The 25,943-nt window shown below is 33.9% G+C and overlaps 1 protein-coding gene across 1 annotated transcript; it reads left to right on the forward strand.

Annotated features, from left to right (window-relative positions):
- The first annotated feature begins 17,462 nt into the window (after positions 1-17,462).
- LOC117930307 (sugar transporter ERD6-like 5) lies at positions 17,463-25,084 on the forward strand. The gene is made up of 18 exons (XM_034850894.1): positions 17,463-17,803; positions 19,108-19,170; positions 21,052-21,141; positions 21,255-21,314; positions 22,340-22,405; positions 22,493-22,558; positions 22,633-22,708; positions 22,786-22,850; positions 22,972-23,064; positions 23,167-23,247; positions 23,363-23,447; positions 23,542-23,585; positions 23,717-23,779; positions 23,860-23,919; positions 24,027-24,080; positions 24,415-24,474; positions 24,599-24,713; positions 24,827-25,084. The coding sequence occupies exons 1-18, from the start codon at positions 17,612-17,614 to the stop codon at positions 24,952-24,954; spliced, it is 1,461 nt and encodes a 486-aa protein (XP_034706785.1). The 5' UTR covers positions 17,463-17,611; the 3' UTR covers positions 24,955-25,084.
- Positions 25,085-25,943: the final 859 nt, after the last annotated feature.

A 25,943-nucleotide genomic window follows, 5' to 3' on the forward strand; every position in this document is an offset into this window, starting at 1 on the left:
TCTTAGCATGACTGCTTGTGAGCTCGTTCTAGGGCATAAGAAATTAGAAAGAGGATTTAAGATAATAAACCTCAGTTTTGGACAAGAAGAAGAGATATTTGAAGAGTTGTTAAGGAATGACCCTTATTAAGTTGACGACATGGACATTTATCCCAGTGGGCATTAAAGGAAGGTGCATTGGCTGAGTAAAACAAGTATCATGGAGTCATCTTATTTCCTGAAGGGTTCATTGAGAGTATTCTTGAAGTTTATGTAAGTTGTTTACATGCTATATATATATATATATATATGATTCCAATGGATTTGCAATATGAATCAAAACTGAAAAAGACTAAGAATAGTCTACTTACCTCCCGTCATTGTAGTCGGTTTAAAAAAAAACTTGATTTCCAAACTCTAATCTCCCTTTTTTAGATGGTGTTTCTGAAGATAATAGCAGACGAGTTCGGGACCATTTTCCTTTTAAAATCTTTATATCCGTGGCTTCCATCATACCACGTTGTTCTTGCCACCACGTTGAGCAGTTGTTGGCTCCTTAACCGCAGCGGAAGTGAGATGGTGGAGGACGTGGTCAAAGTGTTGGACCACCTCATGAAGTGAGAACGTGTGAACGTGTATTCAGTTTACATTCTCCCACTTGGTCCACACCTTTAACCTAATGTCCTAATTCAGTCCATCAATTGTCCCATTAAGTAACAAATACATGAATCATGACGATAAGTCCTCTATTTAACGAGTGTTACCTTCCATGTATTACAGTGTACTCATTTCTTAACATTATACTTTATGTGGCAATATTACTTAATGAATAAACCCTATGTTCATTCTTGGTCCAATGAAGTTGAATTTTCTCAAAATTAAATAAAAAATGCGCATCAATATGAGAAAACATCATAATAAGAGTTTGTACAATAGAAACTACATAAGGGAACTAAGTCCCATGTTCACTACATGATCCTTGAATTTCAATGGTGGCATGCCCTTAGTCAAAGGATCAGCGATCATCAATTCAGTGCTAATGTGCTCAATAACCACTTTCTTTTCTTTAACACGTTCTCTTATGGCTAGATACTTAATGTCAATGTGTTTGCTTCGACTTCCACTTTTATTGTTCTTCGCCATAAAGACTGCAGCTGAATTGTCGCAATATATACTCAATGGCCTAGATACTGAATCCATAACTCTAAGCCCGAAAATGAAAATCTTAAGCCATACACCATGTGAAGTAGCCTCAAAACAAGATATGAACTCAGCTTCCATAGTAGAAGTAGCAGTCATGGTCTACTTAACGCTCCTCCAAGATATAGCTCCACCGGCCAATATAAAAATGTATCCAGATGTTGATTTACGTGAATCAACACAGCCAGCAAAGTCTGAATCTGAGTAGCCAACTACCTCTAAATTGCTTGTTCGTCTATACATAAGCTTGTAATCTTTGGTTCCTTGAAGATATCTCATCACTTTCTTTGCAGCTTTCCAGTGGTCTATACCTGGGTTACTCTGATATCGTCCTAACATTCCAACAGCAAATGCAATGTCAGGCCTTGTGCAGACCTGAGCATACATCAAACTTCCAACTGCAGAAGCGTATGGAATGTTCTTCATTTGTTCCCTCTCAAGATCGTTTTTCGGACATTGGTCCAGATTGAACCTATCACCCTTCACTATAGGAGAAACACTAGGTGAACAATTTTTCATCCGAAATCTCTCTAAAACTTTATTGATATAGGTTTCTTGAGACAAACCTAAACAATTTTTCATCCGAAATCTCTCTAAAACTTTATTGATATAGGTTTCTTGAGACAAACCTAAGATACCTTTAAATCTGTCTCTATGGATCTTAATGCCAATGACATAAGATGCCTCACCCATATTCTTCATGTCAAAATTTTTAGAGAGGAATTGTTTCACCTCATGAAGTAAACCCTTATCATTGGTTGCAAGTAAGATGTCATCCACGTATAAAACAAGAAAACAAACTTTACTCCCACTGACCTTAAGGTATATGCATTGATCCATAACATTTTCAACAAAACCAAATGAAGAAATTATGTTATGGAATTTTAAATACCATTGGCGGGATGCTTGTTTCAAACCGTATATGGATTTCTTAAGCTTACAAACCAATTGCTCACCATCACTAGAGGGGAATCCTTCAGGTTGTTTCATGTAAACCTCCTCCTCTAGCTCTCCATTAAGAAATGCTGTTTTCACATCCATTTGTTGCAATTCCAAATCAAAGTGAGCTACTAATGCCAATATAATGCGTAAGGAATCTTTCTTAGATACAGGCGAAAAGGTTTCCGTGTAATCGATTCCTTCTTTCTGAGTGAACCCCTTTGCAACAAGTCTAGCCTTGTATCTCTCAATGTTGCCTGATGAGTCTTTCTTTGTCTTAAAAACCCATTTACAACCAATGGTTTTTACACCATTAGGCAACTCAACAAGGTCCCAAACATCGTTGCACTTCATGGAACTCATCTCATCCTTCATGGCATTATACCACAATTCTGATTCTTTGCAACTCATGGCTTGTGAAAATGATTCGGGATCATTTTCGGCTCCTATATTATAGTCAGATTCTTGTAGATACACTACATAATCACTAGGAATTGCTGACCTCTTAGTTCGAGCAGACCTTCTTAAGGTTGCACCAATATCTTCCGAGGAAGTATGAGGTTCAACTTGTTGTTCAGAAGTGTTAGACAACTCCTGATCAACTTGGTCTACTGGAATATTGTCAACAACTTGTGGAACTTCAATGACTGGTTGAACTTCATCGATTGTTCGTTCAACACCCGTTTGTACTTGAGGGGTGTTATGAACAATAAACAATCTATCGCTTGAAGTGGAAGGTTGAGACTTTGTATGATCAATATCAGAAACTATGTTTCTAAATTGATCACTCCCACTGACCAAGTCATATTCAAGAAATTTAGCATTTCTTGATTCCACAATCCTAGTGCTGTGAGATGGACAGTAAAACCTATACCCCTTGGACTTTTCAGCATATCCAATGAAATACCCACTAATAGTCCTTGGGTCCAGTTTCTTCTCTTGTGGATTATAAATTCTCACTTCAGACGAGCATCCCCAAACGCGCATATGTCGCAAACTCGGTTTCCAACCTTTCAATAACTCAAATGGCGTCTTTGGGACAGCCTTGGTTGGAACTCGGTTTAATATATACACTGCTGTCTTAAGTGCTTCAATCCACAAGAATTTAGGAAGTTTTGAGCTGCTAAGCATACTCCTCACCATGTCCAATAAAGTTCGGTTTCTTCTTTCTGCTACACCATTTTGGTCTGGAGAACCAGGCATGGTGTATTGGGCAACAATCCCATGCTCTTGAAGAAACTTCGCAAATGGCCCAGGTGATTGTCCATCTTCCAAGTATCTACCATAATATTCTCCACCTCTATCTGATCTCACGATCTTAATTTGTTTACCATATTGTTTCTCTACTTCTGCCTTGAAGACTTTAAAGGCATCTAAAGCTTCATTTTTATTATGAAGTATGTAGAGATACATGTATCGTGAGAAATCATCTATGAAAGAGATGAAGTATTTCTGACCATGAGAGTCCATGTCAAGACTACATATATCAGTATGTATGATCTCTAGTATGGTGGAACTCCTAGTAGCACCTCTCTTTGACTTATTGGTCTGCTTACCCTTAATGCAGTCCACACAAGTCTCAAAGTCAGTAAAATCTAGAGTACTAAGTACCCCATCATTCACCAATCTTTTGATTCTATCTATGGAGATATGACCTAATCTCCGGTGCCACAATGTAGAGGAATCCTCTTTTACAACACATCTCTTAATGCCAGTTTGGACATGTAATGAATTATGAGCGGTATCATTTTGTAAGAATATACAATAAAGACCATCAGACAAGATACCATTCCCAACACATTCAGATTTATAAATCAAACTGAAAGATGTTTCTGAAAAATGAAAGGAATATCCAAACGGTACAAGTCTAGAAACTGAAATCAAGTTTCGTGAGAAACTTGGTACATAAAAGGTCCTTTGCAATTCCAAAATAAAACCACCATATAAAGTTAAATAACATGTCCCTATTGCTTCCACATGCGAGCCCATCTTGTTTCCGGATAAGATGAATTGCTCACTTGTCATTGGCTTCCTTAGGTTTTGCATACCCTGCAAGGAATTTGAAATGTGGATTGTAGATCCAGAATCAATCCACCATGTGTTAGTGTTTACATTAACCATATTAGATTCATAACAAACAAATGAGGTAGGGTTACCTTTCTTCTCAAGCCAATTCTGAAATTTCAGACATTTCTTCTTCACGTGTCCTTTCTTTTTACAGAAAAAACACTTTTCGTCTTTCTTAATGTCAGATTTAGGAGGAATTTGTTGCTTCCCTTTCTGACTAGCTTGAGATTTTCCTTTCTTTCCTTTCCTTTGCGTCACCAGCATGGCACTTTCTCCCTGTTCCATCATTAACCTTCCTTCCTCTTGAACACACATGGTCATCAATTCATTGATAGACCATTTATCCTTATGTGTGTTGTAAGAGATTTTGAAAGGTCCATACTGAGGTGGAAGAGTGTTAAGGATAAAGTGCACCAAGAAAGATTCAGACATTTCTACCTCGAGTTTCTTCAATTGAGCCACAATGTCCCTCATCTCCATGATATGTTCACGCACACCTCTTATAGCAGTGAGCTTCAAGGATGTGAACTTCATAATTAGGGTGCTTGCCAAGGCTTTATCTGAAGTGACGAATTGCTCGTCAATAGCCTTTAGCAATTCACGAACATTTTCATGTTGCTCGATTGAACCACGTATACCAGCACTGATTTTTGTCTTAATGTACATCACACTAAGGCGATTAGATTTCTCCCAGCGTTCGTACAACAAAATTTGTTCAGGTGTGCTGGTATCAGTGATCTTATGTGGTTCATCTTTCCTTATGGCATAGTCTATGTCCATGCACCCTAATTGAAGAAGAATTCTCTCCTTCCATATCTTAAAGTTATCTCCTCTAAGTTCGGGAACCTCACAACGAATATCAGATATGCTAGGTAAAACTGCACAAAAGGATTACAAGCTTATTAAAAATTTGAGGCTTTAATATAAATTCATGCTTTACCAATGTAGAACATGCTTAAAATTGAATCTAATTTTATTAAAAATTGCCTGTGGGCTAAATCTTTAATTCAATCAGATTAATTATCTTTATGATAGACTTTATCAAACTATTTTATTGAATTATGAAATTTATTATGAATATAGTTTGATATTTTCTGTCTATAATCTTTATGATAAACCTATTAAATTAATTCTTCCTAACTCCTGTGGGTAAATTAGGAAAAATTAATTTTAATATTTTATCCTAATTAATTATATAAACATAATGAAAACCCTGTGGGGAAAAATCATCATATTTATATAATTAATTACAATTAATGTCCATAATGTGATCCTTATTTACTTAATATATAATTTTTTATATAATTAAGGATGCTGTGGCTATTCCTTAATTATTTAAAAAATCATATGGTTTCACTAGACATTAAAACTATATGATATAATTTTAATATATCTAACTCAAATTCAGGCAATAATTGCATGCATTAAGAGCTACAACTTTAATTTAGGCTACAAACATATAAAACAATATATAATTATTTATTTTGCATGTATAAAATTTACATGATAATTTAAAAATAATAATAACAATTTAAAGGTTTCAGATTATGAATGAATGCCTAAATCCAAATAAAACACAATCAATTTTATGCCCAATAAAATAAAAATAAAATAAAATAAAAATTCAAATCGGGCCAAAAATGGCCTAAACTGGCCCAATTTTAACCATCATTCAATGAACCAAAACTTAAAGCCCATAATTTTTGTAAAATGGGTTATTGGCATGCATTGAGCTTAATGAGCCCAATAGCCTCTTATACCAAGGCCCAAATTTCTATTTAATACATGGCCCAACACTTAATAGAACCCATTCTCTCTCTAGGTTCTAATTTACCGCCACCCTTGTGGATTGCTTCATCACCAGCCAGCCATGGAGCCACCTGCATCAGAGGCATAAAGAGCCTCACGGGTGTCTTCCGGCTACCAACATCACCAGCAAGTAAGTCCTCACTGGTGACTTCCAGCCGTTGCGAATAGCGCCTGAACGGCACTCCCAAAGGGCGCCTCTTGTCGGAGCGAAAAGACGCCTGAAACGGCGCTGGTATGGCGCCTGAAAATGGACTGGTTGCAGCACCAAAAAATGGACTGGTTGCAGCACCAAAAAATGGACTTTCAATGGTGCTGCAAGTGGTGCCTGAACGGGGCTGGTATGGCGCCTGAAAATGGACTGGTTGCAGCACCAAAAAATGGACTTTCAATGGTGCTGCAAGTGGTGCCTGAACGGGGCTGGTATGGCACCTGAAAATGGACTGGTTGCAGCACCAAAAAATGGACTTTCAATGGTGCTGCAAGTGGTGCCTGAACGGGCTGGTATGGCGCCTGAAAATGGCGCTGGTTGCAGCCCCAAAATGCACTCCCAACAGTGTCTCCAATGACGCCTTATCAACGCCGCTAAAGCACCCGAAAACGGCGCCTGTAATGGCATTTTCTTAAAGAATTACGCCAACCCTTTGGATCGCCTCAAGCAGCCATTGTTTAAATAATTTAGAGAGATCATAACCACAAGAATTTTCATTCAGAATTAATACAAAACAGAGGTAAGATTTAACATGCTCTGATACCAAATGTAAGTTGTTTACATGCTATATATATATATATATATATATATATATATATATGATTCCAATGGATTTGCAATATGAATCAAAACTGAAAAAGACTAAGAATAGTCTACTTACCTCCCGTCATTGTAGTCGGTTTAAAAAATGAACTTGATTTCCAAACTCTAATCTCCCTTTTTTAGATGGTGTTTCTGAAGATAATAGCAGACGAGTTCGGGACCATTTTCCTTTTAAAATCTTTATATCCGTGGCTTCCATCATACCACGTTGTTCTTGCCACCACGTTGAGCAGTTGTTGGCTCCTTAACCGCAGCGGAAGTGAGATGGTGGAGGACGTGGTCAAAGTGTTGGACCACCTCATGAAGTGAGAACGTGTGAACGTGTATTCAGTTTACAGTTTATGCTCTCTCACATGAAATTCATGGTTTGCTCAGGTCATCAGCAGCTCGTGAACCATGTTTACTTTTCTCCTCACGGACAGTGGTGGCTTTGATACTGAGGAAGCATAGCCCTACTCCAGACTGCAGAAAATTATCCCCATCCTTCAACTTATCTCCAACACCATACCTATCACCATCAGTTTATCCCCATCCTTCATACCCACCACCTTCAACTTATCTCCAACACCATACCCATCACCATCAGTTTGTTCCCCGTCATCATGCCCACCATATCCCTTTTCCTCATACCCACCACCTTCAGCTTCACTCATCAACAAGCCAGCTTCTCCCACTTCCTCGACCACTCATTTCCTACCAGCTTCTTTTCCAACCTTCCCACAAGCATGCAATCTTTGCATGCATGGCCACCTGCTCCACTCTTTAGTTCACCCAAAGGAAACCAAAATAGCAATTCTGGTCTAAACCCCCTCCTCCACCACTCATTTCCCACGAGCTTCCTTTCTACCCATTCCCTATGTGCCTGCAGCTTTTGCATTACATGGCCATCTTCGATGAACCCCATGCAGCCATCCACCTGCGCCCAAACCTCTACCAGATTACCTTTGTCGGCCCCACGTGCAGACTGAGCAAGTCCATGGTCTGAGTTTGAGGGAGAGTTTTTCTGAATTTGATGATTCTGATTCAGAGGAAGGTCTCCCAACCAATTCCTTTGAAACTGGAAAAACCTGAGCCAAAGGTTGAGCAAGCAAAGGTTGTACCAACCAATGCCAATGTTGCCAAAGCAAAGGTGAAAGATGAAGAAGCGGCAAAGATTCAACTGTGGAATTGAAATTTTGTTTCCTGCCTTGTACAGTGCACCACCATCTGATGGGGATGCATGCTTAGGTGGCAAGATTTGGGTTATTGAATCCAACTTGGATCTATGTCCATGTTCAGAATATGCAGTGGTTCTTAGAATGGTTCGACTGCAGGAGGGCAATGATGCATTTCTTCCGACCTAAAAATTGAAACCAGGTTCTGACTTCCAGGTACATGAGAGCAGTGAGGCATTTCTGAACAAGGCTCTCACTATGGAAATACCCCAGGGTTGGAGAAGCAGATGAACCTTCAATGTAAGTGATTCACCACTGGAGCAAGGCCAAGTTCCGCCTTCAGATTTGTTTAAACTTCAGCACCGGATTTTTGAAAGGCGGGAGCTTCTAAATATGAAAAGGAGGACATTTAGGCATGGGTCCTATTGATGTAAAAATGAAACTAGCACCATTTCTGTCTTCCCATTCATGGTATCTAAAGTAATGCTGAGATCTGAGGGACTCCCTGAGACATCAAAGATAGCTATTCTTAATGCAAACCACATGGCAAAATCGTCTGGTGAACCACTTGATTGAGCAGACCAATGACCCATGCTGATCGTCTATCTAAACAATTGGAAGTCTTCTTCGCAAGTTGGCAATCATCGTCTGTACTGTTCTGGAATACCCATTTAAAGAAGAAGCTGCCTCCAAGTTTCAGAAGGAATCCTATTCAGTTTGGGAAGGACGACACACAAACTATCAAATGGGATGTGCAGTAACAATGGAGAAGATGGTCTTTGCCTCGGTTCATAATTGGAGGTTGGGGAATCATAGATTTGCCGTTAATCAAAGGCTTCTAATTATTGAAATGGCTTCAGCAACAATTATTTAGCTTTTGTGAGACTTGGTCCTATGAGATTCTTCAAGGATATGAGTACGGATGTGAAGCCTGCAAGGGGTTTGAGCATAGATGCTGCAATTCCCAAACAGTCTACTATTGGATATTTTTGTAATTATGAGCCTACGTATTAACACAATGTACATTAAGCCATCTTATTTTTTAGCCTAATTAAATGTGATCAATTAATTTAATAATGAACCTTTAAAGTATCTTTATATATATGGACTATATGGGCTTTGTAACGTGCAGAAACCAATTTTATTTTATTTATTAATGATGAGCCAATAAATAAAACAAAATAATAAGGGATATATAAATTGGGTTATGGTCCCCAATCTAAACGACAGGAGATAAAAAAATTGCTAATTATTCACATCCCATTAGTGAATGATTTCAAGGCTGCAATACTCATTTCAGATGTGGAATACAATACCCCAATACATAATCTCAATAGATTCAAGTATGTCTTCCGATATTATTATCCTATAGATTTAACATGAGATTATGACGTATTTATTGTCTAAATGATCAGATTCTATAATCATTCTATATGATTTGTGATTCTCCAACATCTACCACTTAACCTGCCTCAAACTCCTCTCCACCCGGGCCCATGCACGTATGATTCTATAATCATTCTATATGTTCTTTCCTTAATGCCCTCATGTTCTCATCTTTTTAATTCTTCACCCTTGCTTTCAAAACTTGATTTTCAAATATTTGTCTTTTAGATTATTTTAAATCTCAACTTTTTTTCCTTCCTTGGAATCTAAAGTCAACAAAACTTAATTTCTAATAAACTTGCTGTCATATTTCATCCAAACATGCATTTTGTTAATTTATTTGGTTTTTAATCATTTCCATGTTTTTCACAATTTTTAATAAACATGAATGAATTTTAATGATTTAAAAAATAATGAAATTTGTGGAAATAATTTGTGTAAAAATAAATTGGGTATTGGTGGGTGGGACCCAACATATGAGACCTTTGCCATTTGATTATTGATTCTGATTGCCATGTTTGATTGAATATTGACTATTTTTTAGCCTTGATATGTGACATGCATGTGACTATCTTGTACTTGCCCACTAACCTGGTTTTCATTATAGCACATTATTGATTCGCTGCTCAGGTACGCATCCTATTCTCTCTCACTTGCTTGATCATTTTTTCCGATATACGCTCTAGTCATAGTACATCTTTGATCACTTTTTGGTATCCATGATTAACCGATCAATTGTCACACTTGTCTCACCTTGATTAGTAGAGACCTCATTATAAGACTTAGAGGGATGCTACACTCTTTAACCATACATTCTTAATAAGTAACCTGACCCTGAGATCTAAACTCGGTTTTAACAAACCTGTTTTTCCTTTTAGGAGTCATACTTATGGTTTTTCTTTCTTAATTTGTTTTCTCTTTAAAATTTAAAATAAAAATAAGTGACGACTCCAAGTCTTTTCTATAAATAAAATTTTCACTAATAAAAAGCGAGTCGCGCTATCGAGTGAGAATGTATCGTGAAAAATGCAGGTCCACAGATATGTAATGACAAACTACAATCAATTTCATTTGAACCACAATTTGTTTGATATTCATTTGCTATTCAACACATGAGTTCATTGACCTATTTGGAAAAAGTGAAAAAAGAAATTCACTTATTTAGTGCATAATTGGATTCATTTCATATTTTTTGTTTTAAAGAATAGAAACCTTTTAAGAATTCTTATACAAAATGTGGATAGATACCTTGCATACTTTGAAGCACTTCTAAAATTTAAGTAAAAAAATTTCACATTCTCAAGTTTTAAAATAATAAGTTTTTAATAATATATATAAGGTAAAGTTTTCCTTATTGCACAAGGGTTTTTATAATTTTCTATAGGTACATATATATATATTCTCAACATATATACGGGCATGATAAAAACTTAAATGAATGCTAGAGTCATATATATTATCTCCATTGTATCATAGATAGAAATGAGTATAATAGAGTGTGCCAATGTAAATAAGCTAAAGAAATATTTCAATTGTTTCAAATTACTCATGAGGGAACCAACCAAATTAAAAATTCAAATATTCACATTCTAGTGCATCAATATGAATTGTTCAACATGAAGAACAATGAGATAATTAGTGAGATGTTTACTAGGTTCATGAACATCATTAATGATCTTTGATCTTTGGGAAAAGTCTAAACCAAATTGGAGAAGTGATGAAGATCTTAATGTCCTAACAAAGCATTAATGGGAGGCCAAAGTCGCCCTCATACAAGAAGCTAGGGACCTTACAAAGCTTTCTCTTGAAGAACTCACTAGGTTACTTAATTTTGACTCATGGGATCATTATGAAGAACCATTAAGATCTTGAGGAAAAAAAGAGGAACATTTCCCTTAAAGCCTCAACTAATGATGTTGAAGATAAAGAAGAAAGTGATGAAGATGAAAACATTACCCTATCACAAGGAAGTTCAAGAAGTTCATTAAGTTGGATTTACTAAATGGCAATAGGTAAAAGGACATCATATCCCATAAGTGTAAGAAGCTTGGCGTATCAAATATGATTGTCCATGGTTCAAGAGTGAGGCAAAATAAAAAAAAGGTAATGAGAACCACATGGAATAAAAGTGAAGAAGAGTCATTTGAAGAAGAAAATAAAAATAAAGAGACCAACATGTGCTTCATAGAAATGGAGGATGAAGAGAAGGAAAAATCTTATTCAAACCATAAGGAATTGGAAGAGGTATTTGAAAAACTTTATTGTAATATTTAAAAACTTGGTTTAAAAAAATGTCTACCTAAAAAAAAAAAAATCATTTCTCTTCAAAAATGAAATTTATGAGTTATATAATTTTGGTGAGAAGGTTAAAATTTCCCTTGAAAAAGAGATAGATGTGCTTGAAAATAAAAATAAATGATTAACATTTTCTCTTAAAAAGTTTACAATGGGTGAATGACACTTTATATGATATTGGCTAGTCAAAAATATATTTTTGGTAAAAAAAAAAAAAGTAGCACCTGTCTTCTAAGAAAATTAATTTATGTCACGCCTAAAGTTAAAGCTATTGGATAAGAAATCATTAGAATGCTATTAATTAGCTTTTGCATGTTATAAGGACTATACTATATAATAAATGATTTTATAAATAAGTGTATGTTGAACAACCCTCTAATTTTACTAACAATGTGTTTTCTAGTAATGTTTTTAAATTAAGAAAAACTTTATTTCTTTAAGAAAAAAGGTTTTAAATGGGAATAAAGCTACAACCTTGTTCATAAAAACCAAAGATGATAACATTCATATCAAATTATGAAAAATGTTGATGATATTATATGTGGTCCCACTAATGAATCTCTTTATCAAGATTTTTCAAGTTACACTCATAAAGAACTAGAAATGAATTTGATAGGAAAGTTCAAGTTCTTCCTTGGACTATAAATCAAGCAATCAAAGAAGGGAATTTTCCTTAATCAAATCACAAACATCAAGATCCTTTTAAGAGATTCGAGATAGGAGATGCAAAAGGTTATGACAATTCCCATGTGCTCATTCTTTAAGCTTGACAAGGATGAACAAGGTAAATCTATTAGTTGATAAGGTCTTTTTTATTTTATTTTCATACTTTATTTAACCTCTAATAGGTTGGATATCATGTTTAGTGTATATTTATGTGATAAATTCTAATTTTGTCCTAACCAATATCATTTAAGTAGAGTTAGAAGAAATTTTTTAATATCTTAAAGGCACAATTAATATAAGATTATGCATGGTACCCTAATTAGTGCACTAATTTGGGATTAATTAGCTATTACAGTGTGGATTTTATAAATTATAAAATTGATAGGAAGAACACTAGTGGAGCATATAACTTCTTATAACACGTTTTAGTCTCATGGCATAGTAAAAAAAAAAAATGTCTCTCTTTCAATGATAGAAGCTAAATTTTTAGTTGTTGATCTTTGTTGTGTATAGATTTTAATTTATGAATGAAACAAACTTTAAGTGATTTTGGTATCACTTATGAAGTTTTGCCTATTATATATGATAATATAAATGCTATTATATACAAGTATCTCTAAAAATCTTGTTCATCACTCAAAAACTAGTTAAGGGCATGAAAATTAAGCATCATTTTTCTAAGAAACCATGCACAAAAATGAGACATCATATTAGAGTTTGTGAGCACAGATGAACACTTAGTGAACATATCTACAAAATCTTCAAGTAAAGAAATATTTGTTCAAATTATGAGGAAATTAGACCTAATGACAATTTAAATTATTCAATTATTGAAATTATTGTTAGTTTAATTTGGTTTGGTCATTTTCTTAACATTTATGCATTTGATTTGATTTTTTAATGAGATGGTCAAACAAAACACTCATTGAATGGGGTCCTTGAGTGGCACCACTAATGGGAGGGGGGAAGGCACAAAAACTAGAGCCATGGTCATGTGTGGAAAATGATAAGTTATCCCATTGTATCATTAGACTTAACAAATTCAATATGAATCCAAAATAAAAATCTTTACTAATTTTTAAAGATGATATGTATATTTAAACATAGATGATACTATTCTTAAGTATGTTAATTTTTTTTACTTACTCATTAAAATAATTTAGCTAATATAAAAACCAAACTAGTGATTTTTTTCTATTGTTCTTCAATATCTTTCTTAAATATATTAATTTTTTTTTATATTAGAGAGTCTTGCAAATATTAATTATTAATTTATTTAAAATATTGAATAAATAAATCATTATTGAGTGTATTATATAATTGTCTTTCCATTAGTTAATAATTTCCTATCTACTAAAAATGATAATTTAGAAAAAGTAAAAAAAAAAAAAAAACTCAATTAGTAGGTTTAATCAATAAATCTCTTGATATTAAATATTTTCTTGAATATGTTAATTTTTATAAAATTTTAAAACCATATAAATATTAATTATTAATCTAATTAAAATATTAAAAATAAAATATTTGTGAAATGCTTGTATTTTATATTTATCTTTTCATAAATAAGTTAATATTCAATGGAAATGATAATTTAACAAAATAAAGCTCAATTAATTATTTGCATTAATTTAAGATGGAGAATGGGCACAAGTTGGGAGAGGATTGGGGAGGTATACCTAACCCCATCTCACCGTTTATATCTTTAAGTCTAGGGCTCCATACCTTAATGCATTTGACTCAATGATGTATTTTGCAAATTGCACAGGGTAAGACATTACATTCTTTGTCAATTTGTTGGTAATATACGATTTGGCACTTACTCAAAGACATTGGAATTTATTAAACATGTGTTGTAGTATCCTTATGGAATAAATTAATTGACATAAAATTATTTTATTCAAACAAGTTAGCATTACTATTGTTATATATGCAGACGCTAGTTATCCTTCAAATTCTCATAAAGCATGTACTTACTCGGGGTAATCCTACGATATTATGGGGCTAAGTCAAACAAAAATATTTGGGAAGTCATCAAGCTAAGTTGTGAATATTTATGATATAATATATTTAAGAATCATGTGAAATATCCTCCATTAAAGATAAGCTAATAATGAGATATAAAAATAATATTTGTTGCATTGCAAAATATGCAGAGCAAATCATGTTTGGTTGGTCGGATTAATATGTGATAGAATAAGAAAGAAGATATTATATCTTATCTAATATTTGGTAAGTGATAGGATATGATAAGTTATCCAATCATTTATCATATCGTATATTCAACTAAATATGTGATATGATAAGTGATGAGATATATTATCTATTTTACGTGAGATATATTAATCATTAATAAAATATAGGGCATACATATCCCATGTATTAAAAAATTATTTTTTATTTTTTAATATACTTATTTTATAAAATAATTTTTTATTATAAATTAAATTTATGATTAAAAAAAACTAAAAAAATATTATACAATAATATTAATATATGATATATAAATTATTTTTATATATTAAATAACATAATATAAAAAAATTATTTGTAAAGTTCAAATATTTTAACTATGGATATTCTTAAATGTAACAAAATTTTCGTAAACTTTCCATAAATATATATCTCATAAATTTTCGTACGTAAGACATGAATTATTGGTGGGGCCTAAGCTTTTATTTTAGGGGAAGTTGTGTTTTAGGAGGCCCATTTGAATTGAGAAATGGGCCTCCCGAAACACAACTTTCCCTTTCGCCATGTCAATGAATTGTACTTGCAGCGCAGCCATATGTGAAGGAAGCGCAGACAGCAACCGCCGTACTGAAGACAACAACAGCTGACGGAGGAGGAAGCGCCACAACTGCTGCCGTCAATGCCTCCATTAAGTTCGCCTGGAGCTTTTTCTTCAATAAGAAGACCGTCTCTTATGCTTGCTGTGTCCATGGCTTACTGGGAGACCGTTGAAAAATCAGAGTTTAAGCCTCAAGTTTGGATAGTGTTTGGTGATTATTGCTAATCGACATGAGATGAAGTTAGTTGGGTTGGTGATTGCTAATCAATATATGAGAAAGTTAGTTGTGTTGGAAATAGTAAAATGATGTATGATCACCAACTCCTTCCCACCGAAAGAAAAGCTTGGCCCCACCAATAACTAATGTCTTACGTACGAAAGTTTGAAAGAAGAATAAAACCAAAAACAATTAAATATCTGAATTTGTGGAGAGAAGTAATTTGAGATGAAGTACTTTTGTAAAAGATGTGACCAGAAATGGTCTTGAATCGGGGACTGGTGGGTCAGATTTTTGGCAGGCTTGCCTGTGTTTAAATAGAGCTCCGTCCGTATAGAAAAAAAATGCTAGTGTGATATTATACAGGATTTTTATTTTTATTTTCTTTTAATTTTGTCTTTCTACGTCATGAAATACCGCCATGAACTTTACTCCAACAGATATTTGTGGAGAATAACTTGGGCAAGAAGTTCAAATTATATCTAATATTAACGGATGAGATTTTCTTCCAGATATATCCAATAAATGTAAAAGGCTCAGCTGGAAGCCTGGTTACTTTTTCCAAGTGGTTCTCTTCTTGGATAGTTACTTGCACTTTCAAGTACTTCATATTTGAATGGAGCTCAGCAGGTCCTCTCTCTCTCTCTCTCTCTCTCTCTCTCTCTGTTTTTTGTTTCTTCTCTTTTAATGCAGAGATATGTATGTTTTGACTATATATGCTACTTCAGGAGCATTCTTCTTGTTCGAATTGTCTGTGGTGCAACCGTACTATTTGTTGCAAAGCTGGTACCAGAGACCAAGGGGCGAAGGCTGGAAGAAATACAAGCAACAATGGCTCATTTTCTTTGATAAATTAAACTTGGCTTCTCACAGGAGAATGAGAATTGTAATGGATCAAAGCCTCAGCGCAGTCGTATGCAATCACATTTCCTTGCAGTGTACCATGTCTATGTCAAATTTAACATTACACCTGCCACTTCCAGTTGGAAAGAAATGAAAGATAAAATACTGATTCCATAAGCTACGATGGCTTTGAATTTTCAGGCTTTGTCAGAATTTGAATCTCACATTTCACATTCTTTGAAGGTAGGAGGTCCAAGGTTATTGAATTGGCTGAACACTTCCAATTACTCCTTTCCAATGGTAGCTTCAATTCACTAAAAGAACCATGGGTATTAGATAAAGTCTATGAAGATGTCTATTAATTAATTTTGTACCTCTGATGGAAGACGTCTCAAATCACTTTTTGTGAGAAGTTTGAGAATTTGTTTTTTCCTAAATTAGAAGAGCAACAGTTGCTCTTCTAAGGCTCTCCAGACCTTTAGAGCTGTATTCACACCAATGACCATGCTGAGGATTTCCTCAGTCATGTAGCCAAGTAGCCAGCACATGAGTAATCCATCATTGTTTGTCCAGACCAAGAATTGAGAATTCTTTGTCTTTCTTCTTCGTCAACTGATTGTTCATCTGGTTTCTCATCAATGGATGTGTGATTCCCAAACTTTGTATCAGTGGTAGCACTTGGGATTTCCAGTGGAAAAATTGGTGGAGGTGAGTTTGATTGAAACCAAGCTTGAACACTGATGGAAAGAGTAGATGGTTAATTTTGGTTCTTCGAGAATGGCCATTTTGAAGCCTTGCTTTGATATCATAAAGAATCAGATGAAGAGAATGATCTTGAATGACAAACAATAATGATTTTTCATTATAGGAAAGTGTACAAAAATATACATAAGAAGAAAAAAAGTTTAGAAGGAAGAAAGTCATGTTGCTGCCTTGATTCAAGGATTATGTCGGTTGACCTGGCAGCTAATATACATGCACAAGGAGTCAGGGGCGGAGCAGGAAAGTGGTTGAGGGGGGCATTATATGGAACGTATTTCAAGAGGACAGAATAGCATCAAATTTCTAATATAGCTTGGTGGTAAGGTAGCTACTTACCTTGTTCAATTCCCACTACCCCTTGGCTCTACTGCTACAAGGAGGTAATTTTGTTACAAAGAATTATTACATCATACTTTTGTTCACCCACAACAAAGTCTTTGTAATTTTGTTACAAAGAATTATCACATCATACTTTTGTTCACCGACAACAAAGTCATCTCACAGTCCCCAAACTTTTGTCACCACCAGGTCCCCCGCTCTCACCACCACCACCACCACCTTTCCCAGCTTCATTGAATGGCTGTTATGAAGTCCAACAATGCACTCACCAAAACTTCGCCTTTTATGCTTTCTCTTTCGACCAACTAACTTGTCTCCGTCTTCCACTTTCTTTGCTCCTCACCTCCAAGAAAGTTATGGAGAGAGGGACCAATGTTAGAGGACATGCAACAAGACCTCTTCTTGACGAAGAAAGAACTGAAAACTTCTGCAATAGGGATGACGGTAGTGGCAGTGGCAGCAGTTGCAGTGATGCTTCCTCCTTCACAATTGTTCTTGTTTTCAGCGTAGCAGTGGTCTTCTGTGGTTCCTTCACCTTAGGGTGCGCTGTGAGTACAATCTCATGTCCATAGTTTTTGCTCCTTCGCTTCATCTTCGAGCTCTCATTGGTTTTTGCTAATATATTTTTTCCCTTCCCATTTTCTGTTTAAACAACCAATGTTTACTAGGAATGCCACTGAAAACTAAATAAAAAATAAAAATATAAGCAAGTTTGACATTTCCATTAATCATCAAGCCCGGCCACACTATATCTGCAGAAAAAATATCAACCTTTTCACAATCGAACCAAAAAAGTTATCAATTCCTTAGGTTGATAGTTCACTTGGTCAAATCTGTGGTTAACACAGTGACTTTATAAACATATAATTTGTATTTTATTAAAATTAACAAAATAAGTATAAGAAATTGATATATATATATATATATATATATATATATATATATATATATATATATATATATATATATATATATAATTAAAATTATTAATAATATTTTATTTTTTTATATTTGGTATATTAAATTTAATGATAAAAATAAATATAAATCTATCAATATATTCAATATTATTAAATAGAATATGTATAATAGTTAAATATGAAAATATATTTAAAATGAAAAAAATATAATATTTAATTTAATCATACATCTATATATTTTGTTATTTTAAAATTTTAAAAATTATTATATTAATTAATTTATATTATTTTCATATTTAATATTAATAATTATTATAAGAATAATCATAGATATAAAAATAATAATAGATATAAATATTTATATTTATTTAAATGTTTATATAATAAAAAATTAAAAAAAGGATATATAAATATTTACCATTTTATCAATCTAATGGCTACTTAGCTGAGTGTCCTCCGTTTGTTTTATCAACCACACGTCTTAGGGTCCACATAAAACATCTACAAACCACATGTTCAATTTCCCATTATGCAAAAACTCACTTTATTATAACCAAAACTTATACCACATTGAAAATCTACACACCACATCTACGTAGTATTTATATTTTCACATACGTTTCCCCTTGTTTTATTATAACCAAAATTTTTCCTATATGGAAAATCTAGGAACCACATGTGTAATATTTATACGTTCACATATGTTTCCATTTTATATATGTAACATCGAAAATCTATAAACCACATGTATGGTACTTATACCTTCACATATGTTTTCTACAACCACATGTGTATTATCCATACCTCCGCTATTATATATGTAGACCAAATTCATTTATTGAGATAGTTCTTTTAAAATTGAACATTATTACAACACCCAAATGTATGTCATCTGACTTTCACTGAAATAATGGTTTATGAATGACCTGTAGCTTGGATATTCATCACCTGCCGAGTCCGGAATCATGGATGACCTGGGCCTCTCTATAGCTGGGGTAAGCACTAAATGATTGTAGACCCACGGATCCACAATGATATAGTGGACCATTTGACTAGATATTGGCTTTTAATAATCTGATTTCAAAAATGGATATGTGCCTCTGCCGAATTATTTCAATCAACTCTTGCATGCAAGTTCCATTTTATGATATATTTCATAATTAATTCACATTTATTTACAATTCACCATGCATAACATAGGAAACTAATGGAGTCCAAAAGCTCCATCATTTATGTTGAAAAGTTATTCAAATTCTTACTTACAATTTTTTAATAAATGAATATCATATATTTAATTACTTACAAGGAAAGTTGTTGTAAATATACTTTAAATATTCTAGGTTATAAGAAAAAAAAATGTTATGAGATATGAGCATGTAAATTAAGCTTATGTCGGATAAATCAAGATATGATGGAAGAGTAGAAGAAATTTGATGGAACTGAGGGTGTTTATGATTTAGGATTATAGATACAAGAAGTTAGGAAACATGGTTTCAAGGCTAATAGTTGTAACTGGTTTTTTTTTTTTTTTTTTTTTTCTATCATTCATAATATATTTTATAATATAGTGAAATACTCCTATTTCATTTATCGACATAGAAATGGTTAGCTAAACTACTAACACTATAAAAGATATCAAATCTCATGATGAAGACTTCTAGAAAAGTTTAGGTCAAGAATATTTCTAAAAAAACTCAAAGAGAATTAAACACCCAAGAAGGTAGTATAAAATAATTTTGATTCAAGGTATGATCAATTCCTATCTCATTGAAATATGATATATGATACTTTATTATCCATAACAATTGCAATCTCTCTTATAGGAAGTTGAAACATTAATGAAGTAATTGAGTATAATATATAAGCATAACATAGCATATCTCATTAGATATGCTACCTTGGGATATCATGCCTATTGAATTTAATATTCAAAGATATCATATTGCATTGAAAATCATGTCTTACCCTGTCAACCAATGTAGCCTATGTATCCTAGTTGTTGCTGCTCTTTAGTTATGGATATATATGTATCATTCTCCTACCAAAATCATTAAACAATTGAACCTATGCTACTAAAAAACTCATCCACAATGATCCTATATATCTATCCATCTAGTTTGGTGACCAAGTACTGATGGACTCAAGGCTCTCTAGTTCCTCCTTGGTGCATGCATGCTTTTAAGCCTACAAAAGGTCCAAAAGCAGTCAGCTGATGTTTAGGTTTTTTCTTCCTAGTGCCACATATTATTTAGGTTATTGTAAGCGAGAATTGCTAAGCCCAGTGGACCACGTGTGTAAAGTGCATTTTTTGAGAAATTTGTGACCCTTCTTACTTTACAAGCAAATGTGCCATAATCTCCGATATAATCCATAACATGGGATGTAGTTTTTTTTTTATGACTCCTAGAGAGGCCTGCATTCTAATTGATTGGTGACAAAGATATTATGAACTAAGACCATAATGGAATTGCATACTTGCAATCTATTGAGCAAGCCATGCGCAAGCAGTTGAGACTTGAGACCATAACAACCAATCTGGGCCATGCATATTCACAGGATTCAAACATGTATTGGTTCTCTTGCTCGCAGATGATCTCTGATCTCCCTTTAAGAGGATTTCTTATGTTTAATACTACTTTGTCACAGATGAGACCAAAAAAAAGGAACTTACAAAAATGCTTGAAAACAAAATTGATGGTTAACACACTCGTGCAACTATGCCATGGCCTATGTAATAAAATGGTTTCTCTGTATGGTTTAACTAGAATGTACTATTTTTATTGTTCCTGCAATTGTCTCTCTCCCTCTCACTCCCCCCTTCTCCCTCTCTCTTTCAATTGATTATTTTTTCTCTTTATTTTGATCTCATTTTGTAGTACTCAGTTTTTAGTTCATTATTGACACTTGGGGCAACATTAAGTGGAGTAACAAGCGGGAGGACTACTGACCTTATTGGTCCAAGAGGTGTAAGTATTATGACCCTTCAGTTAGCTCCAGGCCTACTGTAAAGTGATCAACTCCAGAAGCTTTACCAACCATTCCGTTAATGCTAATTTTTGTACGTTGTTCTTGAAAACAGACAATGTGGTTGTCAGAAATATTTTGCTCCATGGGATGGCTTGCAATAGTATTCGCCAAGGTTTCTTATCTTTTCCTTCTTTTCTTTCCAAATTTTCTTTTCTAAATTAAATTTCAAGCTTTCTTTAATTCACCTTCCCTTTAATCGATTTCTTGGAAGAGCGATTTATCATTCAAATGGTTGTCTCATCTCATCCATCTAAGAAGGAACCAGGGGGGTATTGACAGGGTGTACCCAGTGAAGCATCACTAAGAAGAAAGTTTTTATCAAATTAAGAAGAACGTCTTCTTCTTGTGTACTTTACCTCAAACATTTATTTGTTGAAATCACATGCTTAGGCTTTGTTGTACCAGCTGAAGTTTTAATACAAACAATGTTCATTCAAGAATACAACGATAAAACAATTTACATAAGAGTACATGAGGCTTTAAAGTGGTTCAGCCAATCATGCTTATATTTGCAGATGAGAAAAAAATCATTTTACTATATTATAAAGAATATTATAGAGGATAAGAATCATATACAGTTATTGTGTTTTGAAATATCTTATGTTTCACTGGTACTCCTTATATCTACACCCTAAACCACAAGTCCCCTCGCTCAATAGGTGTTTCACATTCTTCCTCACATCTCTATTCACCTCGTATAACTTGTACAAGTCCATCTTTATCTCATTTTTTTTTCTTTCACTCATGATTTTGAATATTTATGAAGGTATTTCTTATAACTTTTCTTATTCTACAAGGAAATCTAATATGACAATGACATGAATATAGGAAAAGTTCTATACAATATTATTCACATAAAAAGAATTTTTACTAACTAGGAATTTGGGATACTTTTCAACAGGGCTGCTTCACTCATTTGTAATTCAAAAGATAGATCAAATAGAAAATTTGAAATCACAATAGGAGCAAAAAAAGTTTAATTCTCCTTTGAATCTGATTCCTTGCAAATTTTCATAAGAGGAACAGATGATCAAAAAGTTTATTGAACTTTCTAATCTGAACCAAGTCAACTAATATATACATATATATACATTTTTGAGGGTGTGGTTAATATGAAATTGAACTGCTTTTTGAAAGGACTATTGGTGGCTCGACTTGGGAAGATTGATAAATGGAATTGGAATTGGGCTTATATCTTATACGGTAATTGCAACAAGCAAAGTTTGTAGTATGTCTTTAGTATATCCATACATATCTGTAACAGTAATCAATGTTCCTTATACAAAACAGGCACCCATATACATTTCAGAAATCACACCCAAGAATATTAGGGGACTATTTGCATCAGCCCATACGGTAAAACACAACTATTACAGCCTTAGACTAAAAATCCAATTGAGTCTTTTAACTATATATTGTTAGCTTTACAGTTGGTGATATGTTTCGGCTTTTCTACGACATTCCTCTTGGGAAATGCTGTCTCTTGGCGCATATTGGCTTTGATTGGTAATTTCATTGTGCTTTTCTGCTGCATATATTGAATTCAAGAATAGTTTTAAAATGTAATTATATTTCATTTTCAGGAAATGCTCCATGTATATTACATATTATTGGTGTATTCTTCATTCCGGAGTCTCCTAGATGGCTGGTGAGCCCAATTCAATTTTTTCCCGATAACCATTTTGTAAATTAAATGAATGATGCAAAGGAAAAAATCAAGCATCCTAAACAAAATAGGGTAACCTAATGATTGGAGTAAATGTCTTCAGGCAAAGACTGGGAGAGAGAAAGAGTTGGAAGTTGCTTTACAGAGGCTCAGGGGAGAGAACACAGACATTTCTCAAGAGTTAGCTGTAATCAAAGTAGCATTTAAATTCTTGTGTTCATTAATGAAAATTTGTTGTGTTGTTGACATTGTCATTATTATTGAACATGAAATAAGATGGTTTCACTTGTTTTTTCAGGACTATACAGAAATCTGTCAACGACTCTCAGAAGATAGAATTCTAGACTTGTTTCAGTGGAAATATGCTCATTCACTTGTAGTGAGTGTCACAAATTAATACTTGCCATGTTTCTTTCTCATGGTTTTCCTGATTCTTTGTTTTTTTTTTTTTTTTTTTTTTTTTTTCATTTTACGTATAATTGCAATATGTTCAGGTTGGGGTTGGGTTGATGTTGCTGCAACAACTTGCAGGGTCCATTGCCATTCCTAGTTATGCAGGTTCCATATTTGAATCAGCTGGTAATCAAGGCTTTTCATTGTCTCTTTATATTATGTATTAGGGTATAAAAAGGAACAAAGAGGAATAGAAATATGACTTTGAGGTTTATGACAGATTTTTCAAGTACATTCGGGACAACAGCAACTGCTATTATCCAGGTTTCACTCTTATTTAAGTGTACTTTGATTTGGAAATCTGCTTCATGCTCTTTCTTTCTTTTTCTTTTTCTTTTTTTCTCTTTTTATTTTGTTTTTTCATTCTTTAAAGAAATGTAGACATTCTTCTTCAGATTCCAGCAGTTGTTATTGGTGTACTCTTAGCCGATAGATCTGGAAGACGACCACTACTAATTGTAAGGACGAGGAGGAATCTGTTTTTAAGCTTGTGACTAGTTGATCAGCAAGTTTGTAGTTATTTTACCAATGTTTGTAGGTTTCTGCAGCTGGAATGTGCTTGAGTTGCTTGATTATAGGAATATCATTCTTATTACAGGTCTTTTCTAAATACAAATTTAAACACTTCTATGTTTTCTTTTCTTTCCAGTTTCCCTCTTCATTTATTTAGATGACCATTTCTGAAAGACCTGATTTTACAAGCAGGATCTTCACAAGTGGAATGAGCTCACTCCTATTATGGTTCTGACTGGCATGGTGGTAAGGCAACATAGCATAGAAATAAATGTTCATCTAAAATTGTCCTCGTTTTTGTTTTTTCTTTCTTCTTTACTTCGGTTTGTCCATCCACTAGGATGGAAGTCCAGAGGGTATCATGTCTAAGTTATGAGCCTATTAGTGTTTGGAAGGTCTTTATGTGAGGCTCTCTATTCTCCATAATCTTCTTATAGTTGAAACCACCATTACATTAGCGAATGGATAGTTGCAATATATGACCGAAACTGAATTCTTTTTACACTTTCATTTCAATCCTTCCTTGGTTACGAGGATCATCCCTTGGTAATTTTGTTTGTCTCTGCTGATCTACAATCAGGCATATTTGGCATGGTACTCACTAGGCTTCAGAGGACTACCATGGGTTATCATTTCAGAGGTAGAGAACTTTGTTGGACAGGAATGCTACATTAATTAGTAGAAATTTGTACTAACAGAAGTATAACATTACACTGAGGCTCATATTGCTTGCATATGTTTACTGATGAGAGCTTCTATTTCAGATATATCCAGTAAACATAAAGGGTTCAGCAGGAAGTCTAGTGACTTTCATTGTCTGGTCCTCTTCTACTATTGTTGTGTATGTTTTTAACTTCATGTTTGAATGGAACTCAGCAGGTGATGCCTTTCTCTACCTCTCTATTATGTCTCTCTTTACATGTATATATATAAGCTTGTGTTCATGTGTATTTTTATTTATAAACACAGGTATTTTCATTAAACCATTTCAGGAACATTCTTCATATTCTCAGTCTTTAGTGCTGCAACTGTTCTATTCACCATAAAACTCGTACCAGAAACCAAGGGGCAAACGCTAGAAGAAATACAAGCATCCATGACCCAGTTTCTGCAGCACTAAAATAAACTTATTGTGCTACATAAGTATTGGAATTAAGAATTTGCTCTGAACATTAATTTGTTAATCTGGTGATGCGAAGTTGGGTACTTTTGGTCATCCTAGCATAATAAATAGTTTGTTATGAATCTTATACCATCTGGTTCACATATTTTCATGTCAAGTTAGACGGATGCTCATTGGAATTTATCTATAATGAGGATGAAATGCTCTATATTGGGGCTGGCGTTTCTACATGGAGAGGATATGGAGTTATGTCATATTCCATGCTTGCGACATATTAATTAACATTTCATTGGCATTCATCCCCCTTCAGTTGAAAGGTTTGGAGGGAATTCACACTATGAAATGCACAACTGATGGACTATGTTGCAGTCACCCACCTTAGAAGGTTTTTTATACAATGAAACGTAACAATTGTATTGGTTGGTGAATGGCTTAGTGTGGTTGAGAGATGATTTATGAGGCAAATTTGAAGTAGGAGCTGCGAACGCTCAGGTTGGTTAAGCGAATTCATTCATTTGTCTCACCCCAAAATCTCATGATAGTAGGTCGACTCTCTCTTCTGGTGTCGGCTTAAACTCAAAATGGTCGGAAAAAGCCAACAAAATAAAAAATGGACTGATTGATGGTTGAACTGGTCTGATTGGACAGTCTGCTCTGATTTTCAACATATTAAAAAATGAATCCGATTATATTTAACAAACTATATTAGAGGAATACTATTGATAAATCCGATTGAGTAAATCCACAATACATGTTTCATACAATAAATTCTAATTTAGAAAATAAAAAATTTCTAAATTGAAATACAAAATTTGCGCAAAGAAGGCCAATAATAATATACTACCTGCTTGATACATAGTATGATTTGAAAGCTATAGAAAGCATATAACCCATTTTAGCTATTGAAACCAACAACAACCAACAAAAATAAAAATAAAAAAATTAAAAAATTCAAAAAAAAAATACTAAGAGAGTGTTAGTTTTTT

This window comes from Vitis riparia, chromosome 14, assembly GCF_004353265.1.
Source record: "Vitis riparia cultivar Riparia Gloire de Montpellier isolate 1030 chromosome 14, EGFV_Vit.rip_1.0, whole genome shotgun sequence".
NCBI lineage: Eukaryota > Viridiplantae > Streptophyta > Magnoliopsida > Vitales > Vitaceae > Vitis > Vitis riparia.